Here is a 14,074-nt window from a genome sequence, read left to right on the forward strand (position 1 = left end):
GCTTAAACGGAATAGCTTTGAGATAAGCAAGAGGGTTGCATTCAGCCAGATGTTTTTTATTGTGTTACACCATCATATTTCATTTTAATGATAGGTATACCTCTTGTTGGGTGTCCAGTACTGTACTTCAGAAGTCGGAGGGGGTGGTGGAGCCAAACAGCTGAATGAAAACATGGTTTCTGATCTCCTGCTGAGATTACTTTCATCTTCAAGTCTTTCCATAGACAGCACCCTGTCATCCCAATCTCTTTCTTGAATTTTTCCTGGCTATTTTTGTGGTAATCACATCTATTTTCAGCAAGATGTTGCAGTTGCTATATAGATTCCCTGTATATATGCTGGGATGCATGACAAGTTCAGACTTGCTTTAGTTGTTCTTTTACAGATAATGTATTTGTATTGTACGTAGGTAGGTAGGTAGGTAGGTAGGTAGGTAGGTAGGTAGACAGATTCTAAATAAATAAGTTGTTCAAACTCCGTAGTCAAACATTCCCCATAGAGTAGTTTTTGATTATAATCTTATGACTGATTTAAGATTTTAGAAAAGTCTGCCTGTGGACTGAAAAAATAAACCAATTTTTGCAAGGGTAGATAAGTAGAAATTATATAGTGACTTTTTTTGTCATTTATTTATTTATTGGATTGATACACTGCCTTTACTTTGTATAACTCCAGGCAGTGTACATAATACTCCCACCTCTCAAAACAATTACCCTGTAAGTTTGGTTGGGCTGAGAGAGAATGTGACTGACCCAGAGTCACCAAGCCAGCTTTCATGCCTAAGGAGAGATTAGAACACATGGCCTCCAGGTTTCTAGTCCAGTACCTTGACCACTACATCAAGCTGGTTTTTTTCCTGTCTTGTGGTAGCTGCTAGATTATTGTGGCCATAACTGTGAAAATTCATAAAATTCCCTGACTCCTCTATTCTCCCTGAAAACCTTCATTTGACAATTTTTACAACATTTATTGAACGGATGTCAGTACTATTAAGGCTCTACAGTTTTGTCTGTTTTCTTTTAGCACAAATTACCAACACACACAGAAATCAGCTGGAAACCAGATGGCACTCTCTTGGCTCTTGGTAATGAAGATGGGTATGTGCTGAAATTTTAAACTCAATGCTAATTTGCCATTTAGTAGCAGGCATAGTGGTTGAGAGTCACTGGTAAAAATCAAACATAATAATGCCTTCCTCATTTCATTTTTTTTATGACAGAAACTACTATGTTGAACTCCTTTACTGGGCAATAGAAGCAGTATACAATTCTTTGGTGATTTAAAAAAAATAGTTACTTAGTTCACAGAGAAATTTCCCCGATAGATATGAGCAAGTGAAGTGTGAGCAGACAAAATTACATCTCCAAATACTTGACTGACTGTACTGTCATAGTGTGTTTAGAGTGCCTGACTGTGTGCAGTTGTAGTCAGATGTTAGATATATGGGAAAAAAACACCTGTATTCAGTATAACCAGCCTTCTCCAAGCTAGGTGTCCTATAATATGTAAACTTCAGTGTCAGAATTCCTCACATAGCATAAGCCTTACTGAGAATGCTGGGAGTCGGACACACATCTGAAGGGTGCCTAGTTAGGGAAGATGAGTTAAACCAGTGTTTCTCAACCTTCGCCATTTGAAGATGTGTGGACTTCAACTCCCAGAATTCCCCAGCCAGCATGACTGGCTGGCGAATTCTGGGAGTTGAAGTCCATACATCTTCAAGTGGCCAAGGTTGAGAAACACTGAGTTAAACCATAGGAGAAGATAACATGGATGAGCCACAGCAAGTCTTTCCTTTCTCTCAGTGCCACCTCAAGGAATGTCTTTTGATTTCAGTTAAAATAGTTTATTCTACTGACCATACCATAAACCGTGGCTAATATTATGGCTGTTTAAAGAAGCCAGCTTTATAAGTTACAGTTTGAAACTGGCTTATTTCAAACCAATCATAATCAAAATTAACCAGTTTGGTGAGAACATAGGAAGCTGTGGGCAACTTAAAATGGAAGCAAACACATCTAAATTCCATACAGTCACACTGGTGTGGAGAGTATGTGAACTTGCTACAAGTTACTTTCATCAGAGTACATTGATTTAGCATGATGTTGAACGTGATTAGTATTCCCATTGAATCAGCATTTATAAAATGGAGGTTCAGTTGGAGCCTACATAGATTAAATTAAGAGAATGGGAAATAGATTGATGAGTTTTTCCCTTGACTTATCACTGTTTTAATATATAACTGGTAAGGTTAATAATTGGATTCTATCTGGCTTGAGCACTTTTTGTGTCTATCCAATATCATTCCATTTTAATGTTTTGGAACAAAATTTGTCAAACCTTTATATTCATCAACCTTAACTTGATTTAAGGTATCTCTACTTTCATAAAATTAGCATACGATGCAAACAGATATAACACGTACCAAGAATGTATTCATATTTAGAAATAGAGATGACTCTGCTATTGTAATAAACTATTCCAGTTCTGTAGGATATTCAGGTGGGATTGTGGTGTATATGTATGAATTGTTTTTGGAGAACAGAGTCTAAAGTTCTTATTTCTCCCATCAGTTTATGCATTAATTGATCATGCCTTATTTTTTAATGTTGTAGATCAATTGAAATATTTCAAGCTCCTGATTTGAAACTGTTGTGTACCATCCAGCAACATCATAAACTTATCAATGCGATTCGTTGGCATCACGACTATGGAACACAACCAGAACTGAGTTATATGATAGCTTCTGGCTCAAATAATGCTATTATTTATGTACATAATATCAAGAGTGTCATAGGTGACTATGTTTCTAATTCTTACCAGCAGACACTGTTTAAACTGCTGTTTCTCCCCTTGTTGGTCATTCTTCTCTATTATTTTGGTTGAATAAGACTGTGTGAATCATTGTTCTGGTCTAAAGTAAAGCCATGACAATAAAACATGCTTGGAGGTTCACCTCCTGTAATCAGTCCACAAGGACAAGATTGCTCTCTTGATAAGAAGAGTCAGAATATTACTCAGGAAGATACAGCAAAGCATTAACAAATTGTCTTCTTCTATTTTATCTTTTTTATTTCTTTACATTTTTCTATATTATTCATTGTTTTTTCTTTGGTTTTCTGTATTTTAATATTGTAAACATGTTTTAAAATTATGTAAAAAGTAAGTAGTAAGATTTGAGCTCCTTCCAACATTATGTTTTCTCTTCAGAGAATTCTCCAGAGAGGCCTATAACAATCACAGAGCCTTTTCGTACTCTGGCTGGGCACACAGCCAAGATCACTAGCTTGTCTTGGAGCCCACATCATGATGGAAGACTGGTATCTGTTTGCTATGATGGCACTGCCCAGGTATGCTTGTGAAATTATTTTAGAATACTTTTCCTAATCTAAGCCAGGGTTCTCCAAAATGGTCAATATCAACCTCCCAAGTATCAGTGGGGCTATCCATTATTATTGTTACTTTGGTGTAGTGGTTAAGGCATCAGGCTAGTACACCATGAGTACTAGTCCTGCCTTAGGCACAAAGCCAGCTGGGTGACCTTGGGCCAGTCCCTCTCTCTCAGCCCTAGGAAGGAGGCAATGACAAACCACTTCTGAAAAACCTTGCCAAGAAAACTGCAGGGACTTGTCCAGGCAGTCTCCAAGAATCAGACATGATTTAATGGATTAAAAAAAATATTTAGTACTATTAGTTAAAGTAGTATTTTTTAAATTATTTTCATATAATGTTTGGGGGTTGATGAACAATCTGAAGAGTATGTTGATGAGCTGAAGAGATTGGGGACCCCTGAACTAATCAAATCAAATAGATAAAGGATTTAGGAATGCCTTGATTTAAAAAAAAATAGAGAAAGCAAAACTTGGAGAAGCAGATTCTCATGCTGCATTTTGTATTTGTTTGGAACTCAGAGCACCCATTGCATAAATTGTCATTCTGGTGGCTAGTGGCACCTGAGCAGAATGTGTTGTTTACTCTTTTTCATTGTGTATGTTTATGACTGTGAAAGAGTGAGTGAATTCTGGTACAAATATAAAAAGCCAGAGCCAAATTTTAAAAGCATAATACAAATAAGGAGCAAGTCTACAGGGGTGGTAGACTAGAGCTTTGTACAGGCTCTTTCAAATCATTGATTTCTATGGCCTGAAGTAGAACAGGTTTGGGGGTTTACCTGATCTAACCAACCTGCAATGGACAGATTGTCCTCTTGATAAGAAGGTAAAAAGTATGTAAAGGGTAAGTTAGAATATTATGCAGAAAAATACAGCTGTTAATCTCATTTTTAGTTTAATACCACTTCTTTAGAAATCAGAGATTATTTTGGTGGGAAAATCCTGTGGGGCCAATAACTGATGAGAGATGTGTTTACAGGTTTGGGATGCGCTAAAAGAAGAGCCTTTGCACAATTACAGGGGACATCGAGGCCGTCTGCTCTGCGCACAGTGGTCACCTGTGGAAGCAGAGTCCATTTACACTGGGGGTGATGACTTCTGTGTTCATAAATGGGTAACTTTGAAGCAGGAGCACATTCGCCCTCCCCAAGGTCAGTAAGCTATTAATTCATGCTTTGACATAGTAAGAAGAGCAAAGAAATCCTCAGATTTGTAATCTTTGTTCTTTTATTAAGTTCATTATTCTTCAACTATAGTGTTAGCATTCCAGAGTTAGTAGGAACTGAAGCTTCCCCCAAAAATGCAATATTCTTCCTTCCAGAGGAATTTGAAGACCTGGCTCTGCCACCTGGCTTGGGGCAGGGAGGGGAGTCATCATGTTTGGGGATGGCTAGTGCCCTAGAGTGCTCGTTGCATACAAGGACTGAGTTATGATCTGCCATTTGGATTCTGTTTTTATCTATAATTATTGTTTACTTATAACTGTATTTTTAGATACTGTATTTTTAGATATTGTAATTTTATTGTATATTTATTGTTTTATTGATTGTTGTTGTAAACCGCCCAGAGTCCCTCTGGTGGGAGGAGATTGGTGGTAACAAATTTGATAAATAAATAAAAATAAATGAATGAATGAATAAATAATCATAGACTGAATTATGGACAAAGATCCAAGAAAAGAGGCAGGGAGAACAGAGAGCATGTTCCCACTGCAGTTCTTTTGATTAGAAGGTAGTAACTCCCCTATCATGTCTGCATGTTTCTTTCTGCTGACATTTCCTTCATTTGGAGGGGATTATATATTGTATCTATAGTTATTTTTATTGTTGTTTTAATTTTAATTTTTTTTTTACTGCCCAGAGTCACTTTGGTGACAGGGGCAGCCAAATAAATAAATAAATAAATAAATGCCCCTTCAAGCACCATCTAACCACGATCACTGAAAATCAGCAGTATGGTTGACTGTAGAGTAGCGCCTGACAAATAGAAAGACTAAGAAAATCTCTGATCCAGAATTAAGCAGGGGAACAGAACATTTCATTCCCTTCCTGTGTGTGGTGCAACCCCTCTCATTGTGCATCAGTGTCCTATCTACTGTCCTTGTCTTGCCCCTTCCCAATGTTAAATAGGTCCTCTGGCAATGAAAATATTGCTTCCCCCGAACTTTGTGGGGAAAATAGAAAAAGCAGAAAATTAGTGTACCATCTCTCATATTGCACTGTTTCGTTTGTGGTAATCCTTTCAAAGGAGCCAGTCTGGTGTAGTGGTTAAAGCATCAGGCTAGAAACTCAGAGACTGTGAGTTCTAGTCCTACTTAGGCACAAAGCCAGCTGGGTGACCTGGGCCAGTCACTCTTTCTCAGCCCCAGGAAGGAGGCAATGGCCAACCACTTCTGAAAAACCTTGCCAAGAAAAGGTTTTTCTTGCAGGGACTAGTCCAGGAAGTTGCCAGGAGTGAAAAACTGACTCGAAGGCCAAAAAAAATTCCTTTCAAAATGTGTGAGAAAGAGGAAGGAGGGAAGGAAGGAAAGATTGAGAGGCTTTTAAAGCTTTTAAAAGCATTTCTATTTACTAGGCAAGAAGAGTATTGAGTTGGAGAAAAAGAGAAGCACTCAGATTAAGCAGAAAGTGAAGAAAAAGAAGAAGCCATTGGGGAAGTTGCCTTCTGCCCAGAATATAAATGACTGCATGAATGGTGGTGAAAATATGAAAGAGTCTCCCTTGGAAGAGAATGGGGTTTCTGACCAAGAAGGAGAAAAGGAGCAGCAGGAGCCAGAGACGGTTGAGAGAATTTCCACAGAAGGTACATAACAGATCCCTTCCTGTCCGCAACTATAGTCATGGGTACAGTAATTGTCTTAATAGGCTGGAGACGAGTGTTCAAGCTCTAGAAACCTAACTTGGTTATGAGAGGCGACTGTTGTATTGCTCACCACTACAAAGACAAATGCTTGACATTCAGCCAGAGGAGAATCTCTTAATTCCTTCCTCCTTCAAATCGTAATGTCTGTTTTTGAAGTAGACACCGTTCTAATTATCTAATGGAGCCAGAGATGAAGGAAAGCAGATGACTTACCATCACGTTATCATGTCTTCTTTCCTAATTCTGAAACCAGACTTGCTTAGCTGGGTCACTGAGAGGGTAGCCTTTTCTTAGCTCTCATGCAGCTCCCTTGTTTTCAACTAGCTTTAAAGCCAGAGGTAGTGAATTTAGATAAGATAGTGAGGAATGCATGAGCATCAACACTACTTTTATCCAGTATCTTCCTATAGTTTCTCTGTGGCTGTTTGTTTCCCTTTTAACATGTTTGTAGCTGAATCATTTTTTCCCAGGCATTGCACAAACTTAATTTGTTCCTTCACTGCAGTTGACAGTGATTCAACAGCTTGTCCACCATCTGTCCATGGGCCAGACAGCCTGAAACCTCCTGTTTTGCTTAGAACTCAATTTATAAGGAAGGATCCAATTAAGCCAGGTTTGTACACATTATTTGTAAATATAGGAGTATTTATTTATATTTATTTATCATATTCATATGATTTATAAATAAATATAAGTGAGTGAGTATCTAAGGTGGGTTCTGTGGCAAAGGGCATACTGATCTTTTTAGCATTTGTTTGGTTTTTTGGTTTTTAAAGAAGAGGCAGCTGTCTTATTTGCATGTAATGTTTCTTAAGCTGCATTTTGTAATGATAACGTTTCTTCAGCTTTGACATGAAGTGCCATTACTTTGTCCAGCATTAAGATTATGGAAACAGTCAGGTTTTTGTGCTTTATACTGCTTTCTTAGTAGCCTCAGTATCTGTTGCTTTTTCTTTCCTATTTTTATCTATGTGTTGTTGCTTCACTAACCTAGGGGTCCTGTTCTCTGATTCTTAAATGGTGATACCTAAATGCAATCTGAAAATTAGCCCTTTTCATTGAGTATGTAAATGTATTTTGCTGCTATACCCTGTCTTCAGGGTTTAGGAAATGTTTTTGGAAATGGATCCCTTGAAGTTGCTGCATAGTGATCAGCAGTTGTAGTCATGATATGAGTTTCTCTCTTCAGGAGCAGATGTTTCTGTGAAAAGGAAAAAGCCTCGGTCGATCCTGCCTCTAAGCACGTCTATGGACCACAGGTCAAAGGAGGAACTGCACCAGGACTGTCTAAGATTAGCACATTTCTTACATTCCAAAGGTAAGACAGGAAATATGCTGCATACAATCTACTGAGACTTTTCAGGTAACTTCACATCTTAAATAGACCTTTAGCCTGACCTCGTGACTTTTTGCACCAATACATAGTGGCTTTTTAGTAGAATATATTAACATCATGTTTGTGTCATTTCATTTACATATCCTTTACATTAGTCCCATATCATTTACATTAGTAATATAAGAAAATTGTATGTCACAAAAATAAATGTTATCATGTATATTTGGGCCTGGGAACCTGTTCTGACCCAGAGGCTAGATTGCCAGCAAGGGTTTGAATTTGCATCAAAAACGGAGATCTTGGTAAGATTGCTGGAGGAGAGTAAAAATCCCCATGCAGTTTACCGAATGATCTTTATCAAAACTGCTTTTTAGCTGCAGTTCAGGAGGAAAAGAGTAATCTTAATTGGGAAAAGCTTTAATGCCACATCCCCAGCAGTCTCATCCCCAGACGCATCTTGTTCTTTTCAGTCCATTCTGTTTGGGGAACTAAACAGACCATGATCTCTCCCTACAAGCATGATGAGCGGTCTCCCTCTCACCTCAACTGGAAGAGGCTGTGTGTATGTGTGTGGTGTCTCCATTACCTGGGTTTGCATAAGGCTTTTTGGCTAAAAGACTTAACCTCTCCTGTTGTAGATGGTTTTTTAGAACAACATGTGAAGATCTATTCACACCATGCAGTCAGTGTAGCCTGTCTCTTGAAGGCTTGGTACAGCTGCTTTGAAGCCATTACTGCCTGGTCATATGAGCACCTGTTCATGGAAAACATTTTGATTTAGTGGCAATCCTAGTGAAGGTATATTTTGACCATGGACACAGACGCTCAGAAGACTGGGAGAGGACCTTTGAAGCAGCAGGTTCAGAACAGTTTATACAATGCTACTGATTCTTGCAGTATGAAGAAATAAATATAGGTATTAAGTAACACATGTTAAGAATTATTTAAACTATAAGAAGCACTTTCCTTTTATCATGAAGATCGTAAATATGATAAAACTTACTTTGTTACTTTCCTGGTAGAGCTGAATGAAGATGTGACCTCTTCTCCAAGAGATCCTGTCCATTTGGGCCTGTTCACAGATAGACCTGCCCTGTATAACATGATGGAAGCAGAAGGTTCGTCTTTGAATCTTTAGTCACTTGGTTTGGGTAAGGATGAACAGCAAATAGGGTATAATATTTGACTGGTAAGAACAGTTGCTAAGTCGTGGCTTATAACCATGGTTTGTTGGAACAAACAAGGATCACTTTCCAGATAAGCAAAACAATCATGGGATGTTTGTTCCTGGACTGTTTTCTCTCTGTTTCAGTTGTTCTTGCCTTGAACCTCTGTGGATTGGTTAGAGGCTTGGGAATAAACATAGTAGCAATAAACTGAGAAAACACAACCAGACTTTCTATTAGGATATAATGCTAAACTACAGTTGTAGTCAGTAAACCAACAAAAACCTAGTTTCAAATTGTTTGCTGCTCTAAAGCATGCTTGATGTATTGGTACCATTCTCACAACATGCTTAGCCAAATGTTCCAGGTTCCTTAGGCCGTCCTTGTCTCTGGAGGATTTCATTGTGGCCTCAGAAATCTTCACTGTATTCTCAGTTACTTTTTGGAGTTTTATTGTTGCCCAGAATACCCTCAACCTCACTTGCTTCCTTTCTCCTCCATCTCCAAACCCTCCTCAGTGTTATGTCTAGCTGTGATAACCTTAATTGCTAGAGCTTCTAGATATTTACAAAGGGTAGCTCTGGAATTAAAGCTGTGCAATATTACATTGTAACAAATTAATTTCATCAGGAAAGCAGAACTTAAGAAATGGTAAAAGGAGCTGAATTAGGGAGAGATCTAAAATTTACAGAACTGCATAACAAATAGAATGTGATGTAAATAGTCACTTGGATTCCAAAACATTATTAAACTGAGGACCTGAATAGCAGACAGCATAGAGTGAGTTGCAAAGTATAGATTTATATGGGTTTTCTCATTGGTCTTTGTTGATGCTGCCGTACACATTGTTCAAAGCATATTATGCATAGTGCTTACATCCGACAGGAAAAGGTCATTTAGGAAATGGACACCCTGAGCTATTTCAACAACTCATGTTATGGAAAGGAGATCTTAGAGGTGCTCTTCAATCAGCTGCCGAAAGGGGAGAACTGACAGATCAACTAGTGGCCATCTCACCAATGGGTATGCACAACACAGAACAAATCTGCTATTTTGCACCCAATACTAGGCAGTATTGTAAAAATGATGCATTGTTCTAAAGTACTTTCCCTCCATAATTTAAAAATCTTACATTGGTTTTAAACTGCAGGACAAAAGTAGTTGTAGTTTGTAGCGGTCAGAAATGTCAGGCTAGGATTGAGAAAATTCACGTTCAGGTCTCCAGTTGACCATTCAGTGTGTGGCTAGTCATCCTCTCTCAGCCAAACATATCTCACGAGTTCACTGAAATGTCATTTGGGAAGGGCCCTCCCACCTGTGTATGAACTAAAGAAAGATAGGATGTAAATGCAACGAATAACAAACCACGTGTTCGTTCCTTTCCGTGTTATATTATTTATTGTTGTTCCTCTCTTCCCTTCAGCTGGCTACCAAGCCTGGGCCTCCACTGTGGAAGCCTTTGCAAAGCAGTTGTGTTTTCAAGAGCAGTATGTCAAGGCTGCCTCGCATCTCCTTTCTCTTCATAAAGTGTATGAAGCTGTGGAACTACTGAAGTCACATAATTTTTTCAGGTTGTTACGGTACTATTGTTTCGATGAGTTCTAGCATAGAGGGGAGAATCTTTTTGGAGAAAGAAATTATTGTCTTGTAGCCTTTCACGTATATCAGAAGAACCGAACAGCAGAGTCAGTGCTGTAAAGGGATTGCTTTAGTTTAAGGTCATGTTTAGCGTTACTAATTTCACCTGTAGTCTCTATTATTTAACATTAAAGTTTGTGTATCTAGTTGTTTTGTATTAACAGTGTGATGCTTCTCTCTATTCCAACTGTTTTTATATGGGAATCAACATTAGATAATTTGATTTCATCTCCATATCCAGTCCTGCTTGTGGAAGTATATGTTCTTGAATAAATTTCCATTAATGCAAAACCAAGTAAAAGTGATTGTAAAATGAAGGAAGAATAGGAATTATTTTTTTAAAATAGGAAAATGTAGTTGTAAATCCGTGACTAGGGATACTTCGAAGAAGTATATTCTGTGTCTTTTGGTAGAAACATTTTAATGGCAGCTGATAGCGTGTGATCATATTATAGCCTAAGCATGTGAGAAATGTTTGCAGTCGTGTTCTATAAAAAGTTGATGCAGTTACTTTTATCACATTTAATAGAATCAGTCATTAGTTTTCTCTAATCCTCAGTTTTCCTAACTTGAGTATCAGGATTCTTCCACTTTATATGGCACTCAGGCTAACTCTTACATGTATATTCATCAAGCAAATATTTCCATATATGCATAAACTGTTGTGATTCAGTTACCACAGACAATTCTTTTGATATAGTTCTCTCACATATTCAGCTAAAGATCATAAACTGTTAATTTAGATGAGATACCAGCTCATTTACCTGTTGCAAGAATATGTTGGGCGTGGATTTGTCTTTATAAGCAGAGATTGGATGCTGCCTTACTGATTCTCTCGGCATCTTATTGGGGAAATAACCACAATAATGATTTTGAATTTAACTTGGTTTTCATCTGAAAGAGATAGTGCTTCAGCAGCCTTATGTTAAATAGTGTGATTTATTTAAAAGCAGTTTTCTCTCTTCTTCTGTCTCAGAGAAGCCATTGTAATTGCTAAAGCTAGATTACATCCGGAAGATCCAGTTCTGAAAGATCTGTATATCTGCTGGGCAGCTGTGCTAGAAAAGGATGGTCATTATTCTATGGCAGCCAAATGGTATGAGTTGCCAGAAAATGTTGTCTCTTCAGTATGTTGTTGTCTTTCTAGTAAGCAAGATATTCTGTCTCTCAATCTCTCTCTCTCTCTAAAAATATATACACCCACACGTACACAGACACACATAAAGAGAAAGTATGTTTTTCTCTGGGAGCCTTTGAATAGCCAACATAAGATACAGGAAGAAATAATAAATGATACAAAGTACTGAGAGTGTATACTGTATTATCAGCCCAAACATTCAAGAATATGTCAACATTGAACAGGACCATTTTATTATTTATTGCTATGGTTTGTTTAATGATTGTGCTATTCTGTGATGCCTAATAATTTGAATCACATTTACAATTTTTTTTTAAAAAAAATTCTGATCCCTCATGTTTGCTCACAAAATGGTCTACATCTTACAAATTCTAGAAGAGGTATGTAAACCTATGAGCACAACTGTAAATGCATTAAATAAACATGCCTAGTAAGTTGAGAATTTGATCCAAATTAAAGTTTAATACTTTGTATGAATGGTTTCATTTCAGTTACCTTGGAGCTACCTCTCCCTATGACGCTGCCAAAGTACTGGCTAAAAAAGGAGATACCACCTCCCTTAAAACGGCGGCGGAACTGGCTCTGATAGTTGGAGAGAAAGACTTGTCTCTGACCTTCTCCTTGAGATGTGCCCAGGAGCTTCTTTCATCTAAGAATTGGGTTGGAGCACAAGAGGTTCTCCAGCAACATGAGAGCTTGTTGGTCAGTGAGCATTATTTACATCATGTATATATTATACTGAGCCTCATGTGGCGCAGAGTGGTAGGCGGCAGTATCGCAGCCGAAACTCTCCCCGCGACCGGAATTCGATCCCAGCAGAAGCTGGATTCTCGGGTAGCCGGTTCAGATCGATTCAGCCTTCCATCCTCCCGAGGTCGGTAAAATGAGTACCCAGCTGGCTGGGGGAAAGGTAATTAGGACTGGGGAAGGCAATGGCAAACCACCCCGCTATGGTCTGCCATGAAAATGTCACGAAAGCAGTGTCCCCCAAAGGGTCAGACATGACTTGGTACTTGCACAGGGGACCTTTCACCATCACATATATTACACTATTGTTACATGCAGTAATAGCAAATATTCACTACAATGGCAGAGTTACCCAGCATATGTCATTTGCCCAGTTCTAAATGAATGTTTTGTGAAAAAGGGCTAAGTGATCATTTCTTCTTAAGAAAGATAGAAACTAGTGATTTTTTTTTTCAAAAATGGTTTGTTTACATCCTTTAGGTATTAGCCCAGTGTAAATTAATATCTGTAGACAGCTTATATATAAAAATCTAATTTGTAATCTCTTATAATAAAATCTCTGAGCTTTCAACATACATGTTGACTTAATACCTGTTTTACTACATGAAGGGCTAGCTTTCATATGTTTGAGGTCAGACATAGCTAACATGAAACAGTCATACATTGGATTAGAGATAGTACAGATCTTGATACTTACGCTGTATGTCAGTGAGTTTGGATAATGACCTTAAATGTGTAAAGCTTGAGTTAACACTAACATTTCAGTCATATTACTGAATATCACATATTATCACTATACAAATGCTTTTTTAATAGATTAGCCTTTTTTGTTTGTGATATAAATCAGATTTCTATCAATCCATCTAGTTTCTGTTGCAACAAGAGTTTGCTGATCAGTATCTTCCATTGCTTCTAGAGTAAATTGTTCTTTAGCTCTTTATTTTATTTTATTTATAATCTTAATACCTATTTTCAATCATATGCGCACACACATTATATTTTAATCAAGTTTTAAGGGAGATTTTCTCAAGCTGAGCTGGCTTCCCTTTAAAACATTTTTTTTTCACTTAAAGGGGCAGAGGTTGGTATTCTGTCTTAATGAATTGCTTCACAAGTGCCTTAGTGAACGGAATCCAGTGGGAACTCGAGGCCCATCCACACCTTGCTACAACAGCTGGACAGCAAAGCAAGATGGCTCTTTCATAGAAATGGTGAACAGCGTATGGCAGAGTGAGTTTGGTGTGAACACTACCAAACAGTTTCAGAACTTATTTGAGCAGCTGAGAACTCTTGAGTACCCTCCTGCTACCAGCAATACTCCTCCCAAGCAGGTAATTTGTTTATGAGCTTTGTGAGTATAATTTTCAAATGGCGATTTACAGTGAGGGAACCACATAGTAATTGTGTTGGACTCACAACTGTTCCTGACAAATTCAGAGAGTCTAGAATCATAGAATTATAAATTTGGGCAGGACAAAAAGGATCTAGTTTAGACTTCTACAATTTGCAGAAAAACCAGCTAAACCATCCATGAGAGGTGACTGTCTAGCTCTAGCCTCTTTTTAAAAACCTCCGGAGATAGAGAACCCACAACCTTGATAGGTAGACTATTCCAATTATTGTACAGATCTTACCACCGGAAAGGTTTTGTTTATATTTGTTAAGATGGAAGCCAGAGGGTGAGTCGTCATAGAGGAAGACGCCCCAGGTGTTCATTACCTGTAGCGTGTTCCAACCCTCCGCACTTAAACCCAGGCCCTGGACAGCAGACTCGTGATTGCCCTGACCTCTGGCT

The 14,074-nt window shown here is 38.1% G+C and overlaps 1 protein-coding gene across 1 annotated transcript in view; it reads left to right on the plus strand.

Annotated features, from left to right (window-relative positions):
• GEMIN5 (gem nuclear organelle associated protein 5) overlaps positions 1-14,074 on the plus strand; it is a 40,839-nt gene that overhangs the window by 17,193 nt on the left and 9,572 nt on the right. The window contains exons 12-24 of the mRNA XM_063292145.1: positions 1,024-1,097; positions 2,616-2,797; positions 3,211-3,350; positions 4,372-4,543; positions 5,967-6,194; positions 6,760-6,867; positions 7,444-7,572; positions 8,613-8,708; positions 9,642-9,779; positions 10,180-10,327; positions 11,371-11,490; positions 12,024-12,234; positions 13,353-13,610. Coding sequence (XP_063148215.1) covers positions 1,024-1,097; positions 2,616-2,797; positions 3,211-3,350; positions 4,372-4,543; positions 5,967-6,194; positions 6,760-6,867; positions 7,444-7,572; positions 8,613-8,708; positions 9,642-9,779; positions 10,180-10,327; positions 11,371-11,490; positions 12,024-12,234; positions 13,353-13,610 — 2,004 coding nt within the window. The remainder of the gene's footprint in view (positions 1-1,023; positions 1,098-2,615; positions 2,798-3,210; positions 3,351-4,371; positions 4,544-5,966; positions 6,195-6,759; positions 6,868-7,443; positions 7,573-8,612; positions 8,709-9,641; positions 9,780-10,179; positions 10,328-11,370; positions 11,491-12,023; positions 12,235-13,352; positions 13,611-14,074) is intronic.

Source organism: Candoia aspera, chromosome 2 (genome assembly GCF_035149785.1).
Source record: "Candoia aspera isolate rCanAsp1 chromosome 2, rCanAsp1.hap2, whole genome shotgun sequence".
Taxonomy (NCBI): domain Eukaryota; kingdom Metazoa; phylum Chordata; class Lepidosauria; order Squamata; family Boidae; genus Candoia; species Candoia aspera.